This window comes from Lonchura striata, chromosome 1 (assembly GCF_050655825.1).
Source record: "Lonchura striata isolate lonStrDom1 chromosome 1, ASM5065582v1, whole genome shotgun sequence".
In the NCBI taxonomy this organism is placed as follows: domain Eukaryota; kingdom Metazoa; phylum Chordata; class Aves; order Passeriformes; family Estrildidae; genus Lonchura; species Lonchura striata.
The window spans coordinates 113,825,357-113,845,893 of NC_140703.1; the positions used below are offsets into that span (position 1 = coordinate 113,825,357).

Below are 20,537 nucleotides of genomic sequence, written 5' to 3' on the forward strand. Positions count from 1 at the left end.
GCGGGCTGGCGGTGGGCGGTGACGTCACGCGGCGACGCCACGCGGTGACGTCACGCGGCGGCGCGGGCGCATGGCGGGCGGCGATGGCGGCGGGCGCAGCCCCGGGGCCCGCCCGGCGCTGGCGCTGCGCGGGGCCGCGGCCGTGGCGAGCGCCGGGGGGCGGCTGCTGGCGGCGCGGCCGGGCCACAGCGGGTCAGTGCGGGGCGTGCGGGGCCGGGGCGCTGCGGGTCAGTGCGCGGCACGGCGGGCCCGAGCGGCGGAGGCCGCCTGGCGCCTCCTGAGGGGGCTCGCAGGGCCCCGTGTGGGGTGAGGGGAGGTGCTGGGGCAGCGAGGGAGCCGCCGGCCCTGCGCAGGTTCGTGCCTTTCCCAGCGCCGTGTCCGCGTCTTCTGGGACGGAAATGCCACTTTGGAACTTTGTAGCCTTGCCGGTTTTCTGTCACGGTTGTGCTCCCCCAGTTGGGCTATATATAGCATAGAGAATATATATCGATATATGCACACCATATATAGAAAATATAAATAATATATATACAATATTTTATATAGTGTATATTATATATATTATATATTTTATATATATTTAAATTTATTTTATATATTTTTTTATATATTTTATATATTTTTATATATATTTTATATATATACACTCCATATTTACGTAAGTACACATATATACGTATATGTTATATATACGTATATGTTATATCTACGTGTATGCTATATACATTCATATATGCTATATACATTCATATATGTTATATACATACATGTGTTTTATATCTATAACAGTCTATATGTATACATAGCTTATGGAAAACATAGGTGTATATATATAGCATATATATGTATATATGTAATGGGTATATAGCACATGTATTACATGTATATGTCTAACATGCATAAAACTGTAAATGCCTAGAGTATACAAGATTATTTTATATATATATATACATATGTATATAAATACATATGTATACAAATACATATAAATGCCTAGAATGTATACTACATATATATATACACACACATATGTAATAATGGTCTATTTTATGTCCATAAGGAAGGTGCATATAAATATCTCCAAGGTGGGTGCCAAATGGATGGTGCCAGGCTCTTTGCATCTCCTGTTGCCCAGTGGCAGGATGAGGAGCAATGGCCATAAAATAAAACACAAGAAGTTCCACCTCAACACAAGGAAGAATTTCTTTCCATGGAGGTGGCAGAGCTCTGGAACAACTGGCCAGGGGGGGAGTGGAGTCTCTCTCTCTCTGGTGACATTCCAGAGCCATCTGGACACGTTCCTGTGTCACTGTTCCAGGGGAGCTTTCCTGGGCAGGGAGTTGAACTGGGTGATCTCCAGAGGTCCTTTCCAACCTGAATGATGCTGAAGTTCTGTGTGGTGTCTGAAGGGAGATGTCAGAGCATGGGCCGGGCTCTGCTCCGTGGTGCCCAGCAGTGGACAAGAGTCAAGGGACAGAACTGATGCCCTGGAAGTTCCACCTGAGCATGAGGAAGAACTTTTTTATTGTGCAGTGACTGAGCACTGGATCAGATTGTGCAGTGAGGGTGTGGAGTCTCCCTCTCCAGAGATATTCCAGAACTGTCTGGGCACAGTCCTGTGCTGTGTGCTCTGGGGTGACCCTCCTCAAGTAGGGAGGTTGGACCAGCTGACCCACTGTAGTCCCATCCAATCTCACCAGTCCTGTGATTCTGTGACTGGGTAAATGCTACTGACAGATTTGCTGAGAGTGACAGAAATAAAATTTATGCAAAATACAGGGTTACTGCACCAGCAGGGAAGAATTTCCTTTTTGACATGTCACAGTCCAAAATTTTAAGCTTCTGCCACATCTGTAGCACTCTGGGAGACCACTTGGGTAGAGGTGGTTCTCAAGATGGGAGGCAGTTGTGCCCAATAACTAAAATAAGAGAATCCTACTAAACAGTTGCTATTTTCCATAGGTAAAGCTGCTGGTTGTTTTAGTGCAGTAATTTTAGGTTTGTTTTTCCCTTGCAGTGATGAGAGTCTCTTCGTGTACGATTGCAGCAGTGCAGAGAAGCAACCCTTAGGAGAGAAAGGGTGAGAAAATCTGCTCTTTTCCTGGAGGGTGCATCTCTGAGCTTGTGTGGCTGTGGAGGCAGCCAAAAACCCACAGGATGACTCCTTGAGCAGGTGAAGGGTTGGTTTTGCTAACCCTGATGGTTATGTATGGATCTGGTTTTTGTTTCTGTTTCATCCAGAGTTTCATTCCACTGTGCACCTTTCTTCTCTTTTTTTTTTCTAAAAAAAAAAAAACAGCAGTGGCAAAATCAAAATCAGTAATTCTGTCTCTTGTCAGTCAAGACATTTGTGGAAAAGTCCTGCATTCTTTGTTAGACATCTAAGACCAATAATATCCACAAAGTTCTTAAATAAGTTCTTCTCCAGATCTGTTCTGTAAGTCATGAGAATTCAAAACACACACACAAAAAAGTGTTTTTCATAGCTTAGATTCAACCACTGGATATTGTTTTACTTGTAGCCAAACAGGAAACATTTTACTGGTTTCCTCATAGAGAAATAATTTATAATTTTTATATATATTTATACCTCATATATATGTTTATACTTCATAATTTATATCAAGATGTGCCAGCACAAACTTTTGTTTTCTAAACAGGCTTTGACCTGTCAATTTCCTTTGTCTTGGCTTATTTTTTTGCACTAATGTCTGGGTTGGTTCAACATTCTAAGCAGAAATAAAACTGTTTAAAGTTTACTTTGTTCTTTATGCTCCTGGGTGGTTTGGGAACAACTCCCTGAGGGAATTTAGTAGCTATCAGGTTGTGAACTGTTGGTTCCTTCTCTCTATTAGGCAGGATGGAAAAGGGACAGATAAAGGAAGTGATGACATCCTGGCCTTTGCCTTCTCCCCATCAGGAGGTTATTTTGCCTTGACAGATGACAACAAACGCCTGATTCTGTTCCGTACAAAGCCTTCCTGGGAATGTGTTAGTGTCAGGTAAGGAAGCAGGATGGTGCATGCTGTTATGGACTTCTGCATTTACAGATCTAAAATGGGAGTATCTGGGATGTTGATATTTGTTACTACTTAGCTTCCTTTCTTTTTTTTTTTTTTTTTTTTTAATTCCCTTGCTCAAACAAATTCAGTGTTTTTGGAAGAATATTTGTCAAGGATTGATGTGTGGCCTTCCCATCACCGAGAATGGGGGTGCTGGTGTTTAATATCACTGTCCAAGGAAAGATAATCTCTTTCCTTATTCCAAACCCAGTGTTTTTTATCTTTAAGAACTAAAACTCTACCCACTGTTGGGGCACTGGGGTTGGACCTGTAAGACTGATGCCGAGCAGTTCAGTGAGTGCATTATCTGTTCCTTCTGGTTTTGGGGAGTTTGTGACCTTTCTAAAAAGTTGTAATTTTTTTCAAAAAGCACATCTTTAGAGGTGCTGCAGCTGCTTTTCTTCAGTACATTCCTCTTGAGGAAACAGCCTGTAGCTGTCCACCAGAGGTCCTCCAGTTCCAAGTTTTCTGCTGCTGCTTGTGACAATTCTCTGTAGAAAAATCAAGACTCTGAAGGGCTTCCTGAGAAAGTATCTGAGCATGTGGTGTCTCTGTTTCTGTTGGTCTCTGACAAATGTGAGACCCTGGTTGCAAAAAAAAAATAAATTTGAGTCTCTGTAGCTTTGCTCTGTGTGTTGGATAGAGGATGGACTGGACCCTTGGGGTTAAACAGTGTTGTAGTGAGGAAGTGGTCATGGCATGAAGCTGTGCCAGGGCAGGTTTAGGTTGAATATTAGGAAAAGGTATTTCACCCAGAGTGGTTGAGCACTGGAACAGCTCCCCAGGGAAGTGGTCACAGCACCAAGGCTTACACAGCTCAGGAAGGGTTTGGACAATGCTCTCAGGCACGTGTTGGGATTGTTGGGGTGTCCTGTGCTGGGTCAGGAGTTGGACTCAATGATCCTTGTGGGTCCCTTCCAACTCAGGATGTTCTATGATAAAGCCAGAAATGCCCAGTTCTGTTCATTCTGTGTCCTGCCTTTCCTGTAACATGCCACTGGCTAATTGTTTGGTGTTTTAGTTTCTGCTGGAAGTTTAACTAGGCCCACAGCTGGATTTTTTTGGCAATGTCATTACCTCATACTGGGAAACTGGGAATACAGGCAAAAGGCTTTCTGCATGGATAACAATGCCAAAGTTTGAGCTATGTGACTTGGGTTGGTTTGTGGCAAGCTGTATAAATATCTCACACAGTGCTGGCTTTTGTAGTCAGCTTGTGTCAGAAAAAGGGGAACTTTTGAATCTTTGTGCTCAAGATCACAGGTGGTACAGTGAACTTGGAGCAGAATTTTCTGCAAAGTAACCTTTTTTGGAACTGTGTTGCCTGTGATCCTGTTGTGGTGGTGTTCCTTCAAACAGCTGTTGAAAAGTCTGGGAATTTCCCTCTTCCTACCTGAAGTATAGTGTATTGTCCTCTTGCCTCCTCATGGCCACTGAATTTCAGAATAGGTGAATATAAATACCCATTTCTACAATCCTTGGTGCCCACAGTCCTGTGCTAACACACAGGATGTGTTTTCTGGCATCTGTGCTCCTGATGTTTATCTGAGTAGATGTAAGAAAGCTGTTACCTACTACACTGGCAGCTGGAGCTATGAGATGATGGCAGACGATGAGGGAAACTCAGAGTTCAAGTTCAGAGCTTTGTCTGGACAAGGAACACGGAGCCTGTGGCTCTGTGGCTTGGGATATGAGGAGAAAAGAGTTCCAAGGCTCTCCATCAAGGGCTTCCCTTTGCAGTACAGAGGAGTAGCTCCTACACAGTTTTTAAGTGTTGTTGCAAAGGACTCCTAATAGGACAAATCCTGCCTTGTCTTTTCTACGTGTTTAACTCACGTTTTTATGATGTAGAGTGCAAGGAAGTCTACCAGCCTTCATTAGAATCCTGGCATGCTGCCTGTGTGAGGTGCTCAGTTGAGAAAATACCAAAGCAAAATGCAGTCATGCAGCTTTTAATGGTCTCCTATTCCTCTCCCCACCCCAGGTGTTTGCTATTACATAAGTCACTCATTTACTAGACTCAAAAGTGCTATTTCAGTCCCACAGTGTTCCTCTCATCGCTGCCATTTCAGTAATGTTGCATCTGAGAACTTTTTGCCCGGCCTCTTGGTCTATTTAACTTCAGAATTGCTGAAGCTGCCATCCAGAGCTGTTCAAGCTGTGCCATTTTTCTTTCAGGTTTGTGAACAGGAGATGCACATCCCTGGTTATCACAGCTGCAGAGGATAAGATTTTTGTTGCAGATAAGTCTGGTGATGTCTATTCTTACTCAATAACAGAACCTCAAGCAGATGGAAAACTTGAGCTGGGCCATGTCTCTCTGCTATTGGATGTGGTAAGTGTGTGTATTTACAAACCTGCATTCCTGTTTGCACTTGGGTCTCTCATTGTTGCTCTTGTCCCAGATTTGTGGTTTGCTTTTTAATTTTTTTTTAATTATGTATATGAAATGTGGTCCACATTTCTTCTTACTGAGTTTGTGTTGGCAGAATTTGGTAAGGAAAAAAGCTTATGAGTGTTGAAAAAGTCTTCATGTTACAGTCGCAGAAGTCTTGGTGACAGTGTCCATGGGAGTTCATCCACTCTGCCATGTCAGCTGAGCTCTTTGATGTGATGTTTCTTTTTAAGATGGAAGGGGTCTTGCAGCTGTACAGTTGGGGCCCAGTGGCTTTCACTGGACCTGGAAGTCAGTGTTGCTTGTCTTAGTGAGTGAGAACGTTACTGTCACAAAGATTTATGCTTCCATTGTTGGTGGAAAAAAGTGGCTTCATGTTTGTACCTGCCTTTTTGGGTGAGGAGATAGTAATTTTTCTTAGTTAAGGAGAATTTCAAGCCTTGAACTGCTGGGCACTAAAGCTCTTCCTTTGCCAACAGGCCCTGAGTGCTGACGACCGGTATATCCTGACTGCAGACAGAGATGAGAAGATCAGAGTCAGCTTGACAAAGGCTCCCTACTGTATTGTCTCCTACTGCATGGGACACAGAGAGTGAGTGCCTTGTGTTCCAGAGCCCCTGTGTGCAGCCATTCCCTGCACAGCACCTTCATCCACTCTCAGTGGGTGAAGTTTTCTCCTCAAATCACATTAAACAACAGCTTGGTCTCTGGTAGAATCATGGAATGGCCTGGGGTGGAAAAAGAGACCTTTAAAGTCATCCAGTCCAACCCCCTGCCATGAGCAGGGACATAGTCAGCAAGATCAGGTTGCTCAGAGCCCTGTTCCAGCTAGCCTTGAATGTTTCCAAGGATTGGGCTCTACCACCTCTCTGGACAATCTGTGTTTTGCCAACCTCATCGTGAAAATGTTCTTCCTTATATCTGGTCTGAGTCTGCAGTGAGTTTAAAGCTTTATTTATTCTCTTATTGCAACAAGTCTTTCTAAAAAAACCCTTTAGGAACTGGAAGGCTGCAGGCCCAGAGCCTTCTCTTCTCCAGGCTGAACAGCCCCCAGTTCTCTGAGCCTTTCCTCACAGCAGAGGTGCTCCTGCCCTCTGCTTGTTTCTGTGACCTCCTCTGGACCTGCTCCAACAGGTCTATGTCCTTCTTGTAGCCAGGAGTCCAGAGCTGGACACAACATCCTTTGGGGCCTCAGCAGAGCAGAGGAACAGAAACATCTCCCTCCACATGCTGGTCACAAGAGGCTCCAGAAATGGTTAGCTCAGGATGGAGCCTATCTTAGTCTAAGGAAGGGAAGTCTTAGGAGCTGTCTTTAGAGGTTTGAACATATGCTAGTTAAATTAATATCATCCCAGTGCAGAACTCAGACTCGCTAGGTTCTGTGGTAAAACAAAAAACTTGTCTGTGTCACCAGGGTGGGTAGAGCATCCCTTCCTGGACACCAGACTGCAGCATGCTGGAGACTCCAGTGTGAAATACATTCAAGGAAGGGAGCCTGCAAGGAAGATGGAGAGAGTCTGTAAGAGCTTGGAGTGACAGGACAAGGGGGAGTGGCTTTGAACTTACAGAGAGTAGGCTTAGATCAGATATAAGGAAAAAATTCTTTACTGTAAGGGTGGTGAGGCACTGGCACAGATTGCCCAGGGAGGTTGTGGATACCCCATACCTGGAAGTGTCCAAGGTGTTCATTAGTGGTTGCAAAGTGAAAAGCAGTGTAAATTGATCAAAATGGATTAAAAAATTCAGTATTTTAATTATAAATGAATAAAAAGGGGTTACATAAAGCAGTAATTGTCTCGTTTCACAGTCCTGGATTTTCTTCTCTCAGATTCTTTCTGGATGTGTTGTGCCTGCTTTGTCCTGGAAGTTTGTATTACAGTGACCAAATCTCTTCCTTTTATTTTTTCACTCTTATGTCTTTAAAGCTATGCCTGTTTTCAAAGGCAAGACTGTCCCATTCAGGTCGTGTTCTGCTCAGGTCACTGTATTTGAGATTGGTGAGCTCTGAGATAATAGTGATCCCCAGAAGTTTAGGTCATCACTGCTCACCAAAGACAAAACAGGATCACCAACTTCTGGGCTGAATGTAGGCACTGGTAAATTGCCACATTAAAATTCTCTAAAGATTGCTTGTAAGTGATCTTCTAACTGTGTCTGGAGAGATGTGGCACTCCAGAGGCTGAGCCTTCAGTGTTGTGTTTTAAAGGATCTGTTGATTCATGTTTTTAATGTGCATCATGAACTGAGAAAGGGAATGTGCTGCCTGAGTAAATCTGTCTCCATTGGCATTTTTTGATCTAAATGACAGTGTTCTCAGCTAGGAAGAACTCAGTAGAATTCCCTGAGTGAAAATGGGGAAATGTAGTTCTTTATTAAGTAGAAAGTCAGTAGTTTGTGTAGTGCATATTTACTAAGCACTGGTGACATTTTCTTCTTCCTCCTAATTATCTTGATGTGGAAAATCTGTTTGTTTATTGTAATTTTCTCTTTCAAACTGCTGTTATTCTCTTCCTGTGCGTTTAAAGACCAGGGTGTTAAGCAAGAGAGTTCAACTTTTGACTGCTTTTCCTTTAGGTTTGTAAGCAGAATACTTGTAATACCCAACTGTCCTGACCTGCTGCTGTCAGCTTCTGGGGTATGTATTGCAATTTCTGCCAAAAAGTGTTGGTTTTTTGTGTGTTTGGTTTATTGTTATTATTTATACTTGTGTTTTGGCCTAATTCCTTGGGATACTTGGAGTAATCTCTCATGGTTTGCAGCATGGCCTCCCTCCTCTTCATGCCCCCTTTTTCTTGGTTTTGTTCAGTGTTCAGCCATTCTGTTGCTGGATCACATAAGAACCTTTTACTGTGCTTACAGTAAAAGGCATCTTTGGGATGGTAAATTACCATTAACTCTTGCTCTGGAGCATCTTGGATGGGAACTGTAGAAATGAACCTTCCCTCGCTTCCCTCCCCAGCCCTGTTCCTGAACTGATGGCATCTTGCCACATCTGCACAGAGATGGAGCTGGCCTAAAAGAAGGGAGACAATATTCTTTGTTCCCTAGACTACCAAAACTGCAGAGGAAACAAATAATGTTTCCTCTGAAGATGTGAAGATCACAGTAACTCCTGGCATTTCATTTCAGCTGCTGTTTTTGCTTCCCTAAGGCTCTTGTCCTTCTTAATTATTGAAGCAGCTCTACTGCTAGTGCTGCACATGTCTGTATTTCACTCTTAGAAATGCTCTTGGCTTTGTTTTTCCATAGAGGTGTTTAATCTCTCTTCAGGAGGTTCCTAAATCAAATGAGAATTTGGTTGATAAAAAGAGCATGGGGCAGAGAGAGGCAGCCTGGAAGAATTGTTAAAATTCTGAGCACATGCATGACTGTACTGTTTGAGACATGCTTGAAATGCCCTCCTCCAGCTACCAATTTCCACTTCAAAAGGAGAATTAAAATTAGCATGATTGAATAATTTAGAATACAAGGGGAAATTATGTTAATTAAAATGCTTTATTTGCAATTTGAGGTCTTAACTAAGTGACTATTTAGCAGCTCCTGTGAGGAGCTCTTCAGGGAACAGGGTTTAGCTGAAGGCCAGGACTGTCTTCTCTTTGCCTGAGTGCTGGTAGTAGCAGACTTGTGTCCACTTCCATCTGTCCAGGACTCCACTCTGAGACTTTGGGAGTATAAAAGTGGAGAAGAAGTGCACTGCTGTCAGCTGAGTACCATCTGTGGGCCACAGGCAACCAAACCAGACCAGGTATGTCCATGTGTCCAGTGCTTTTGCTGTGCTCCTGATCCTTGGCACTGCCAAACGTGTTGGTTGTATTTTGTTAGAAGTGCTTCCCTTCTGTCACTGGGTTTAGAACTTACAAAAACTGTTAGAGTAGTCTGGGATTTTGGGAGGATGGTCCCTGAGATCCATTCATGTGTTTTGTGTGAATTTCTAAAATGTGCCAAGCAGTGACCAAAAGAAGCTGCTTCTAATTCTTCCCAAATCTAAGCTCTGCACAGTGAACTAAACCTTCACTTGAATTTTTTTTTCCAAAACCACAGGTGTTGTATTCTCCTAGGCAGAAAACATCCTGTGATACTGGGAGGATCTAAACATTCACCCATTTTTTAAATGCTCAGAATTTCAAGTGTTAAAGTTGCAATTTTCCTGAGCAAAAAGAAGCTTTGTAGTATTTTTAACCAGTGACCTCCAGTGGTGCCCTGTGGAGTCAAAATGCTGGGTTTGTTATTTTGGGTTCTCTTGCAGCTGGCTGGTGTCCAAAATTTAAATGTGTGAGTCCTACACAAAAACTGAGCACCCTAGGAGCTCTCCTGAGCTTCCAGCCTGTACATCAGCAGTCTCACACACACAAGTTTGGGGTGCTGCTGTGACTTGAGATGCTCACCTGAGGTGAGCAGTTATTCTGGTGATGCTTGAAATGTAGATTTTTGTTTTTTCTTGTCATTTAATGTGGCATAAGACGAATTAGCAGTGAAATAGCATTGTCCTTGTCCCTGCTGCATGCATGGAATTAAACCACCTACTCATCTGCTGGGTTATTTGAGTTCACCTCACCACCCATCCTGCTGTGTGTGATTTTTCATGTGAATCTCTAAAAACACTTCTTTCCCTGCAGACCATAGCTGCCTCCCAGTTGTCAGGTGGCTGGGAATCCATGCAGGGCTCTTCAAGGCAAATCCACTGTGGAATCCATATCTAGGCAGAAATGGAATTGAAAATTTTGCCTTCCCTCCTTTGTATTGTGGTTTTGGTGGTGGAAGTGTGTTGTGCTTCACCTCCCAGCAGCTGGGGAGCCACTTCCATCACAGCTGTCCCATTTGCATATCGAAAATCTTAGGTTTGGCCAAGGGTTGGACTCTTAGGTTCCTGTTAGCAGGAATTCAGGGTGATATCCATATGGACCATTTAACCTGCTCCTTGGACTTGGGAATCTTCTTGAAAACACATCTGAGCCACAGACCTCTCACATTCACAGGGTCTGTGCCTCATTTCAGCTGGATGCCAGTGCTTGAAATCTTTCTTGAGGGTTTTTGACAAGACTGGTTGACAAGCCCATCTAACTGCTATCCAATGATACTCTGGGTGCAGCAGGATTTGAGCATTTTTTCTAGAGGGAATAATGGGTTTATTTTAAAACAGTTTGCCTTCTAGATTTATAGGATCAGCGAGGACAAGTAAGCAGCTAACTGAAGTGGGGAATTCTTTGATTAATATTAAAAATGCTATTTTGTTGCAGAGAAGACTGGCTTAGAATTATTAAGATGGCTTGTGAGTAAATTAGCAGTGCTAGATCTGACACTGAACCCTAATTGCACTGATTCCAAACAAGTTAATAAAAAAATAATATTGAACTATATAGTAAACCTTGAATGTAGCATTGGGTAAACAAATGTCAAGAAACCCGTTGCTGCAGGTAGGAACTGATCCAAGAAAACCTCTCCAATTCTCTTAGAATGTTTTTAAATGTAGGTTAGTAATACTTGCCTTGTCCCCTAATAAAATCCCTTCCATGAGATATTCTTCATGTTGATGCAGCCTCAGGAGAAATTGGAAGTGCCCTTTGCTTGAGGAGTCTCCATTTAGCTTCTTTGTCCCAGTGTGAGTAAGCAAAGACAGAAGGGGAAAGCCTATAAACTGTGGGTTAATAAATAGAACACAGTAATTAAGTAATAAACCTTATTATTGCAGTGCCTTGCAGTTTTTCCATCCACTTGCAGTTTTTTCCATCCACTGCCACATGTGGTGGTGCTGTTGGAAGCCACATGGTGGCCTGTGACTTGTCTCTCTGAAATCCTGGGCACTGCTCACTCTCACAGGTGTTCTGCAGTGACAAGACTTGTGTTCTGCTGGCATCGTAGCGCTAGAAATGCCACAGGAGACATCTGGTGACAGTCTTTAGTCATGCTGTGCATCCAGGTATGTCACACATCATCTGCACAACCTAGAGTGACATTCATGGTCTGAATTTAAGGACACAATCTCTTGAGCCAGCACTTTGCAGCTTGTAACAAGCACAGTGTCTGCAAAGGACTCTGCAGCCAGAGATCAGATGGGGGTATGAGTGCTTTTTGTGGTTTTTTTTTTCCTTTTTCTGTATTGTTATGTTTCATTTTTAGCATTGACAGTCAGTGTGAATGCACTGGAGCTTTAAACACAGCTTGAAGCTCAATGAGGATGGAATCATCAGTAATGGTGGATCATGTGAGCACAAAAATGTGGGCTTATTTTGCTTGGCAGATGATGAATATGTGTCTGTTTGGAGAATGTAGGAGTGTTTTGAGCAGTGTAGCACGGGTTTCAGCTGATGGCTTACAGATCCTCAGTTCATTTTCCCACTAGAATGGGAGTAATTCTCTTAATTCCATAGTGCTATATAAATATTTTCCTGCTTCACAGCTTTCACCTCATCTGATCCTCTTGACAGCAGAAGCTTGTTTAAAGTCCAGAACATGAATTGCACAACTCTACCCCAATGCACCAGTACATTAATTTTTTATAGGGTCACCTCTTCTCACAGATGACATCAAAAGTTAATTTTAAGGTGTTGGCAGGCCGATAACAGTGTCATATAAATACTGTCTTGAGTTCAGAGAGTATCAAGTGAACATCTGTTTGTCACAGAATGTTCTTGTAGCCCTTCCTTAACTGATTTCATAGCCCTGTCCTTGACCATGATACTGCTGTGAGTCTTGCACTCATTTTGCTGGATTTTTAACTTACCCACACATGGAAAGAACTTGGAAAGATGCATTTTTTTGTCTCTTTCCAGCTGTGAATAAAACCTGGTTTAAATCAAAACAGCCTCCTCCTCCCTCCTCCAGTGGGGTTGGGAGAGAGCTGCTGCCTAATTCAAGTTCACAGAGGCCTTTGTCTCTCTGACAAAGCACTTGGCTGTGTAGGTGGCACTTCCCTGCATGTTTGTCAAGCAACAGGCAGAGAGGCAGAGCTTTGTTATTAGAAATAAATAGCATGGGTTTCAGCTTTTATATACATATATACCTATTTTAGCTTGTTCCTTTAAGTGTCTGAAGAACCCACTCATGGCTTACAGTAAATAGGAGCTGTCAGTTCTACTCCAAAGCTGTGGTGTAAGTGGCTCCATCCTGCAGAAACAGCTTTTAGCCACATTAGCTACACAGAACCTTTCTGGTTCAGCCCACTCATCCTACCTGGTACTTGGAACCATCTTTGGTGAAACAGGGGTCCTGAGTCCCAGTGCTAAATATGGACTAATAACTTAATATTTCTGCAGAGTAGCAGGAGATCAGTTCCATCTGTTCCCAGGAGCTCTGAACCATATCAGTCCTTTTGATAATATTTTTTATTAAGTGTTCCTCTTCTGTCCAAACAGGTGGTTGAGATGAGTGAAAAGTGTGTGCATATTGTTCTTGCTTCCCCCTATGAAATTGTATCACAGAATTTTTCTTATGTGCTGGAGAAAAAAAAAATGTTTTCAGCTCTGTTATACCATGAATTAATTTTCTTTCCCACAGTTGGTTTATCTCTTAGTGGTTGCATCATGTGCTGTTGACAAAATAGTTAGCTTCTGGTGTTAAACTTGCTGACTTGAATTTTTGGAAGCTGTACAGCTTGTTTTGCTTTCCTACATGGATTGCAAAACTGTGAAACAAGCACCCTGACAATGCCTATACATCAGCTGGTAGCTGCAAGGGTAAAATCTTGTGGTAACTCCCAAATTTACCCCAACTTAGTGAACCAGAGGTTCTGTCCAGTCACCAGTGTCATGTTAGGGAAAGAGGTGGAGGTTAAAAAAAATAATATTTGAGGATACATCAGAATTCTACCAGTAGAGTCAAAAAGATGTATTTTCCCTGCCCTAAAGGAAATAACTCTGCTTCTCTGCTTGGAAGGTTTTAGTCATCAGCAGTGTTGGTGTTGTCACTGCTTATAAAATACACTTGAGAGCCAGCCTTTTGCTGTTGCAGTTTTGCTGTTCACATTATATAATAGATACTTTTGAAAAGCACCCCAGGACATAATTTTGTAGTTTTTCTACTCCTCCCAAGTTCTTCCCACTCCAGGAACCTCAAATCAGTTGTTTTGTATTTCAAATAGAATGGTTTGTGCAGCAAAGGTGCTGCTTCTTTCCCAGATAAAACTGTATAGCTTCTAAATTAGGAGTGTGATGTGGGTATTTTTTGTTGTTGTGTTGGTTTTGTTGCCTTTATTTTTTTTTTTTATGAGGAAAATGGCCTCAGGCAGGCTTTCCTTGTTGTTCAGAGCACATTTTCTGTGGAGCAGGATGGCTTCACCCCGCCTCAGGTTGGAACAGAGGCAGCACAGCAGGGATATAGGGGATATTAGCTATGCATCACTATCTTCGTTTTTTAACAAACAGAACAGCAGCTAATAGCTTGTGCTTGTAATGTCTGAGCTGCTGGAGTGATACTCTGCCTGAGCAGGCTTGATGTCACTGTTTTTGTCATTAGCATTGCAGGAGAGAATGTTTGAAGGTGGTGTATTTTCCTTCATCTGTTGGTTTGTCTGCTAAGAGTAGCTCACTCAAACCTTTACATTTGATCTCTGGACAGTGTGGAAGGGAGAAGTGTGGAAAACTTCATAAAACAGCAAACACTGGTACAAAAAAAACCTTGACTGCACTTAGAAGGTAATTAAGTTGCTTAACTTGCTGTAAATTAAGACATCTGCTAAATTTAAAGGCTCATAGTGAAATGGAATGTGAATTTTCTGCCCATAAATGGTCTCAACGTACAAGGATGTTTTTTTTTTTTCTATTCCTAATAGAAATTCACCGTGTCAAGAATAACCTACTGCTGCCAAGGTGGTTATGTTGCCATTCTGTGTGACAGGTAAGAATAGATGGAATAATGCCTAAAATCATCACAGCTGCTGCAAAGACACGAGCAGCTTTCCCTGCTGGCTGTCCTGGCTTTCCCTGAACCTGGAGTTCTTGGTACTGTGGATCTCCAGGTGTCCAGGAATGCCTGTGTCCTCCCAGGGAGCCTTTGTGTCCTGGACTTGCTCTGAGTGCAGAGGGGAGTGCAAGGTTACCTGGCTTAGTTAATTTTTGCAGAGCTTGTAATGCCTTTCCCTCAGTGGAGGAAACACGAGGATGGGATGTACAAGAGCTAGGGGATGTTCTATTTTGGTTTGTGCTCAGCTGTATATTTAACTTCAAGTGCAGCCCTGTAGGCCTGTGTGTCACAATGCAACACTCCTTATAAAAGTCCTTAGTAATCATTATGAAATTCCCTTTACTACCCTTTTTTTAAAGAGGAGGCAGCACTGTCTGCTTTTTCTTTCACATAACACTTGAAAAGCTGTTTGACACTTCGGGTATTTACAGCTTCTGACTCAGATCATGTAAGCAAACAGCATTTGAAGTGCTCATTCTAACCACTTGGCTTTGGCTCTGTTTGGAATTAGAGTGGGTGTCTGTGGTTTGCTGTACAAGTGATGGCTGTAGGTGGATTTGGTAATAATGGTAATTAAGTTTTTCCTCTCAAAAGTATTCCCACAGTCTACATCTTTCAGCTCGATGCCACTGCCCGGCAGCTGGTTTACAAACAGCAAATCTCTCTGAAACACAAAGGCTGGGACATTGCATTTGAGGAAATGGGAGACCTGTGGATTTTGCAGGAAGACAAGGAAGCTCCTCTTCTTTCATACAGAGCATGTGATGGACAGTGGAAGGTACTTTTTTAATGCTGAAAATCCTGAGTGTGTGGTGATTCTTGAGGCCACAACAGACGTGGAATTTGCTGTTCCATGGAAGCTAAAAAGGCACCTTTCTCGCTGTCTTGAGATGGAGTAAAAGCCATAGATCCACATTTCATTCTTCTGCTCACCTGTGTACAATGCAAAGGTGTCAAGAGCTTGTTGTGAACATCAGTGTGTCTGTTCTCAGCTGAAGCTGCCATCTGGCATAGCAGGATCAGAGTGCTCATCAGCACTCATTACTTTAAACCATTGCCTGAGATTTCTGTGGGCTACACTTGTTGATTAAAAAAAAAAAAAAAAACAACAAAACCACAAACCAACAAAATCCCTTTGGATTTGCTCAGGAATTATTCCCACACAGCTTTCCTTGTGCCTGCCTCTGAGGGATCCTTTGCAGAACAAGGCATCCTGGTTATAGTAAGGGAATTACTTTTATTTTCAGTGAGAACAGGGAATCGGATCTGGGGTATGTGCCATCAAGTTCTCTTTTATTACCTATTAAAAAGTGGAAACTCATTTGTTACCCTTGTAAGTCCCCAGCTAATTATGGTCTGGTTGTGAAGAGGTTTTAAAGAAACTTCTCCGAGTGTGTTCTTTGACCCTAACGTGTTCCCTAGGATATTTATTTTCCTCACAGATTAGTAAGTGGGAATCAATTTCTTTGTTCAAGTGGCAAAGCTTTCTCAAGTAGCAGAACTTGAGATCTCAGGCTTGGTTTCAATAACAGTCCGAGAAAAAAGGAGCCTGGAAGAGATCATCAAGGTTTTACACTTGCTCTGTTTCACTACACACTTCTGAGAGCTGTTGAATTTTTCAGCATGCTGTGGAACATGAAATTGTCTCTTAATCCCAAAATAACATGCAGCCTTTCCTTCCTTTTCCCAGGCTGTAACTGATGACAAGGGATTACAGATGTCAAAATATATTCAAGACAACTGGACGGTGTTTGAAGGTGAGAAATTTGGCCTGAAGGTTTAGGGAACGCAGTTTTTACAGCTGAAGCATAAGATTTAGAACAAGATTGGAGTTCAGGTCAGTTCAGCTGACTCTTGAAGTCACTCAGTCTTTTCTCAGTTCCATCACTGTCTGGTGTGGAAGTCAGTGCAGATAATGAAGTGTGTTCAGGGCTCTGTTATCACAGAACCATGTAGGTATTTAGAGCTGAATTGCAGCCTTATAACTTTTCTACAGACACCTTATCACAGGGATGCATCCAAACAGCTTCTGGCAGTGCTGCTGGAGCCTGTCTTACTGCTGTGGTATCAAACACTGGTGTGTGTTGTCTTGTCTCCTGCCTGGGTGTGAGACTTTATCACACGTGCAGTGGAGACAGGATGGATCAGCTCTTCTGTAAAGATAGGCTGTTGGGTCCACCTTAGCAGGGCAGGATGTGGAACCTGATGTGACTGGAAGGTGTGACCCTGGATGGGACAACATATGACATTGCATAGTGTCTGGCTGGCTCATTTTCTTCTTGCTTCCTTCCCCACTCCCAGTCTCTGTCAGAAAAATAATGCCTGGTTTCCTCATTCAGAAGCACCCTATGTTTCCAGGATTTTTTGTATTATCAAAAACACCCAGCTCAAACTACAGCAATGATTTTGGATGCAGGGTAGAGACGGGCTGTGTCATGTGCTAAAAATCTCAATTCTGTATTGAAACTTTATTCATGGAATACTTTGTTGGGAGACTGGAATCTGCCTTAAAAACATGGTTCAGTTCCCACCAGTCTTATGGTCTGTTCATAGTGGCCATATGTAAAGATGGAAGAGCTGCAGAATTGTTCAGTCTGGTGTAAAGTCTCCTTAATATCTGGTACTGGATGGTTTAGTCATTAACTTGGTCATTAAATTGTAATTAAGGTGATGCAGTCTTTGTAAGTCATGTGTTCCTTTGGAAGGGAGATGTTTGTGTGGAGATGTTGCAGACTTGATAGTTACAGCCAGGCAGATAATTAGGAGGATGAGGTCTGAGTGGAAATGAGCACAGAGTAGTAGAGAGAGCAGGCAGGGGGAGAGGTTTTGGGCATAATTAGCCCGTGGAACAAACAAGTGTGAAACACACTCACCATCTCATCTGCAGCTGGGAAAGGAGCACGGCTCATATGAGAGGGTTCATTATTGTTAATTGGTAAGGGGAGGCTCACCTGATGAGTGCTTATTCCAGTGCATTATTAGTGCTTTAAAGGTAGTTATGTCTTCTGAAACAAGTGATGGAATTCAGTCCCAGTCCCTCCCTGCATATTGTCCTTTTATAAACTTTTCTCACCTGTCTGAGATTTCTGTAGGATTTAAGATGCAATGTCAATCTGGAAGTATCATGGAATCCTAGGATGGTTTGGGTTGAAAAGAACCTTAAAGACAACCCAGTTCAACCCCCTGCTGTGGGTAGGGACACCTTCCACTAGTCCAGGTTGGTCAGAGCCTCATCCAGCCTGGCCTTCAACACTTCCAGGGATGGGGCATCCACAGCTTTTCTGGGCAACCTGTTCAAAGTGCCTCACTACCCTCACAGGGGAGAATTTCTTCCTAATACTGAATCTAAACCCAGTGAGTTTGAAGCCATTCCCCCTTGGACTCATTAAGTAATTTGGCATTGTGCTATAACTGATCCCAGAAAAGGATTTAGTGCAGACTGATGAAGTGGAGAGCAGCATAGCTATTCAAACTGGCAGCATAGAATTTCTCCCAGGGCCAAAGGCCAGTAAAGCCTGTATGAGTGCAGCACCCCTGAACGTGAAAGCTTGAGCTTTGCTGAGTACCACAAAGGGAAACTTGCTTTGTTTGTCTGTCAAGAAACAAGGGGATGCTGTATGTGGGTTTCTGTGGAGTAGCACACTTAGCTTCAGGACTACACCTTAGCAGGTACTGGATTTCTCTTCATTTGTCCTTTAATGATGGTGAATTTTGGTAAGTGGGAGAAGATGAGAACTGGAGATAACTGGCTTTGTCAAGTGCCATGCCAAAATTTTTTTAGAAATATGGAAACCAGCTGGTTTCATTCTGTGTTTTCTACAGAAACAATCTGATGAGGGATTTTTGGATAGCAGTTAGTTCCCCTGCTAAACTCATCTAAACCTACAGTCTTGGGGATGCTGTAAGGAATATTACCCTGAATTCACAGAAGGTGTAACAAAGCCATTGGAACAAATGCTTGGGAATTTATGTGCTATAGGACACGACTGTTAGAAGTCTGCTCCTTTGTCCTTCTATTATTCATACTCTAGGAGAAAATCCAGATAAGCACAGTTAGGTGGCAACTCCCTTAGTAGTGCTTGGGTCTCGGGGAACAACTTCAGTTTAAAAACAGAAGCCCTGAAGTTTGCAAGTGTCCAGTGTGAGGAGAGCTGTGGCCTCTCTTTGCTTCCCTGTGAGCTGATTGATTCTGTATGAATTTTTTAGCCTAAAAGTGGAGGCTGTGCCTGGCTGGTGAATGCTGAACGGGTGCTTGCCAACACAAATCAGGCTTACACAGTGTAAATGTTGATATTTAGTCACAGAGTGGTTTGGGTTGGACGGGACGTTAAAGATGATCTCATTCCATCTCCCTGCCATGGGCAGGGATATCTTCCACTATCCCAGGTTGCTTCAAGCCCTGTCCAGCCTGGCCTTGGACACTTCTAGGGTTGAGGCATCCATAACTTGTGTGGGCAACCTGTGCCAGGGCCTCACCACCCTCACAGTCAAGAATTTCTTGCCAATATTTAATCTAAATCCGCCCACCTTCAGCTTCAGGCCATTCCCCCTTCTCCTTTCACATGCCTTTATGAAAATCCTTCTCCAGCTCTCCTGAAGCCCCTTGAGGTATTGGAAGGCTGATACAGTGGATAGGAGCACAGTAAATGAATTGGAATGCCACTGTCTAAAAGTACAGTCCAGGAAGCCATTGATGAGACCACTGAGAGAGTTCACACCTGTGTTTTTGCTTTGCCCAACTACAGGTTTTGTTGGTGCAGAGAGCTACTACAGCCACCTGTACAAGGCCTCCTTTGATAACATGGACGAGTACCTGCAGAGGAAGGAGGAAAGGTTACAGCAGCAGAAGAAGAAGAAGCAGGATCTGCAGCATGCTTCCAGTGGACAGGCAAAAAAAAAGATGAAGGCTGAAGAGCCATCACTATGATTGCTGTGAGCTTGTGACCTTTGCCCTGAGTTAAGGAAGTGATCCAACTGGGGACTGTTTTTATATAAAAAGTGAATTATGCAAAAGGATTGGTTTAAAATTTTATTCAGGTTTTCAGGCAGGCTGATATGATAATATCCTATTTGCAGCAAGTAATGCATTTACAACATACCTAAACTTTCTAGCAGAATACAGTGTTAGTGGCTCAGTCCTGTGAATCTCTGATTCATGGTGTATGAATATTGGAGATGGTCTTTTCCTTGAAACAGGATGTTCTTTTTGCCTACTGTGTTCAGGCTTTCTTTTTCAATTGGAAACAGGCTGATTAAAGTGGATGCAACTTTGTTTTTATTACTTTTGGTTTGGGTTGTTTTTGGGGTTTTTTTATTAAAGTTTTTTTTTAAAAGTCTGTTAGTTAATGTAACTAACTTAGAGTACCTGGGTATGGGAAAGGGAGTGTAGAAAAAATTCTTGCTGGGTATGAGAAGTTTTAGCTGAGACTTTGCCTTCTCTGTTTTTCTCCTTTACCTTCATTTCATATGGTTGGGATTTTGCCTAGCTTCTAATCCATTACTTCCTACTTGTGGAATATCTCTAGGAAGAAGTGCAAAAGTTAATTTTGTATGCTGCAAAGTAAAAGTAAAATGTGTCAGTCAACTTTGTATTATTGGAAGCTACTTCCATTGCAGTATGATCCTACTGGTGTCTGTGAAAATCATTCCAGAGGCCTGGGAGCAAAATCTGGAGTGCATCCTGCCTTTTTCATCGAGAACTTTTCCATTTTAATTATCCAAGAGATACATCTTCATGAGAAGTTATCAGTAAGAGCTTTATAGGGCCACTTGCTTCATCAGGGGGCAGAAGATGTGTTCATCTGCCAGATGGTATCATGTTCATGTGGAATATAATGTCCTTCACAAGACCAGCTGTGAAAATCTGTGCAGTCCATTAAAAGTACTCAGAATTAACCTGTGCACTGTGTCTGTTTCTCTCTGGAGTGTCTGGACACGTAGAATTTTTGGATTCAAATGCAGATGTGGGGCCCAGCTGCTTGGTTTGCTGTCATCTCCCTTTTTCCCATGGAAGATGCTGAATGCCAGTAATAGAGCTCAGCAACAGGTAGGCAAATTTCTTGGTAGTTCACCTGAATGCCATGCTGATGGGAAGCTGGGGTGAAAACCCTGTAATTTCAGTCTTCTGAAGGAAGGTGTGGGGTGCAAACCTGGGCTGTACCTGGAACAGCCAGTGCAGTGGT

At 42.9% G+C, this 20,537-nt stretch overlaps 1 protein-coding gene across 1 annotated transcript; it reads left to right on the forward strand.

Annotated features, from left to right (window-relative positions):
- The first annotated feature begins 55 nt into the window (after nucleotides 1-55).
- WDR4 (WDR4 tRNA N7-guanosine methyltransferase non-catalytic subunit) lies at nucleotides 56-20,254 on the forward strand. Its single transcript, XM_021546769.3, has 11 exons — nucleotides 56-192; nucleotides 2,018-2,080; nucleotides 2,856-3,002; nucleotides 5,241-5,397; nucleotides 5,937-6,049; nucleotides 8,032-8,092; nucleotides 9,104-9,202; nucleotides 14,225-14,289; nucleotides 14,950-15,133; nucleotides 16,046-16,112; nucleotides 19,101-20,254. Exons 1-11 carry the CDS (start codon nucleotides 71-73, stop codon nucleotides 19,280-19,282), a joined length of 1,260 nt encoding a protein of 419 aa, XP_021402444.2. The 5' UTR covers nucleotides 56-70; the 3' UTR covers nucleotides 19,283-20,254.
- The last annotated feature ends 283 nt before the right edge of the window (nucleotides 20,255-20,537 follow it).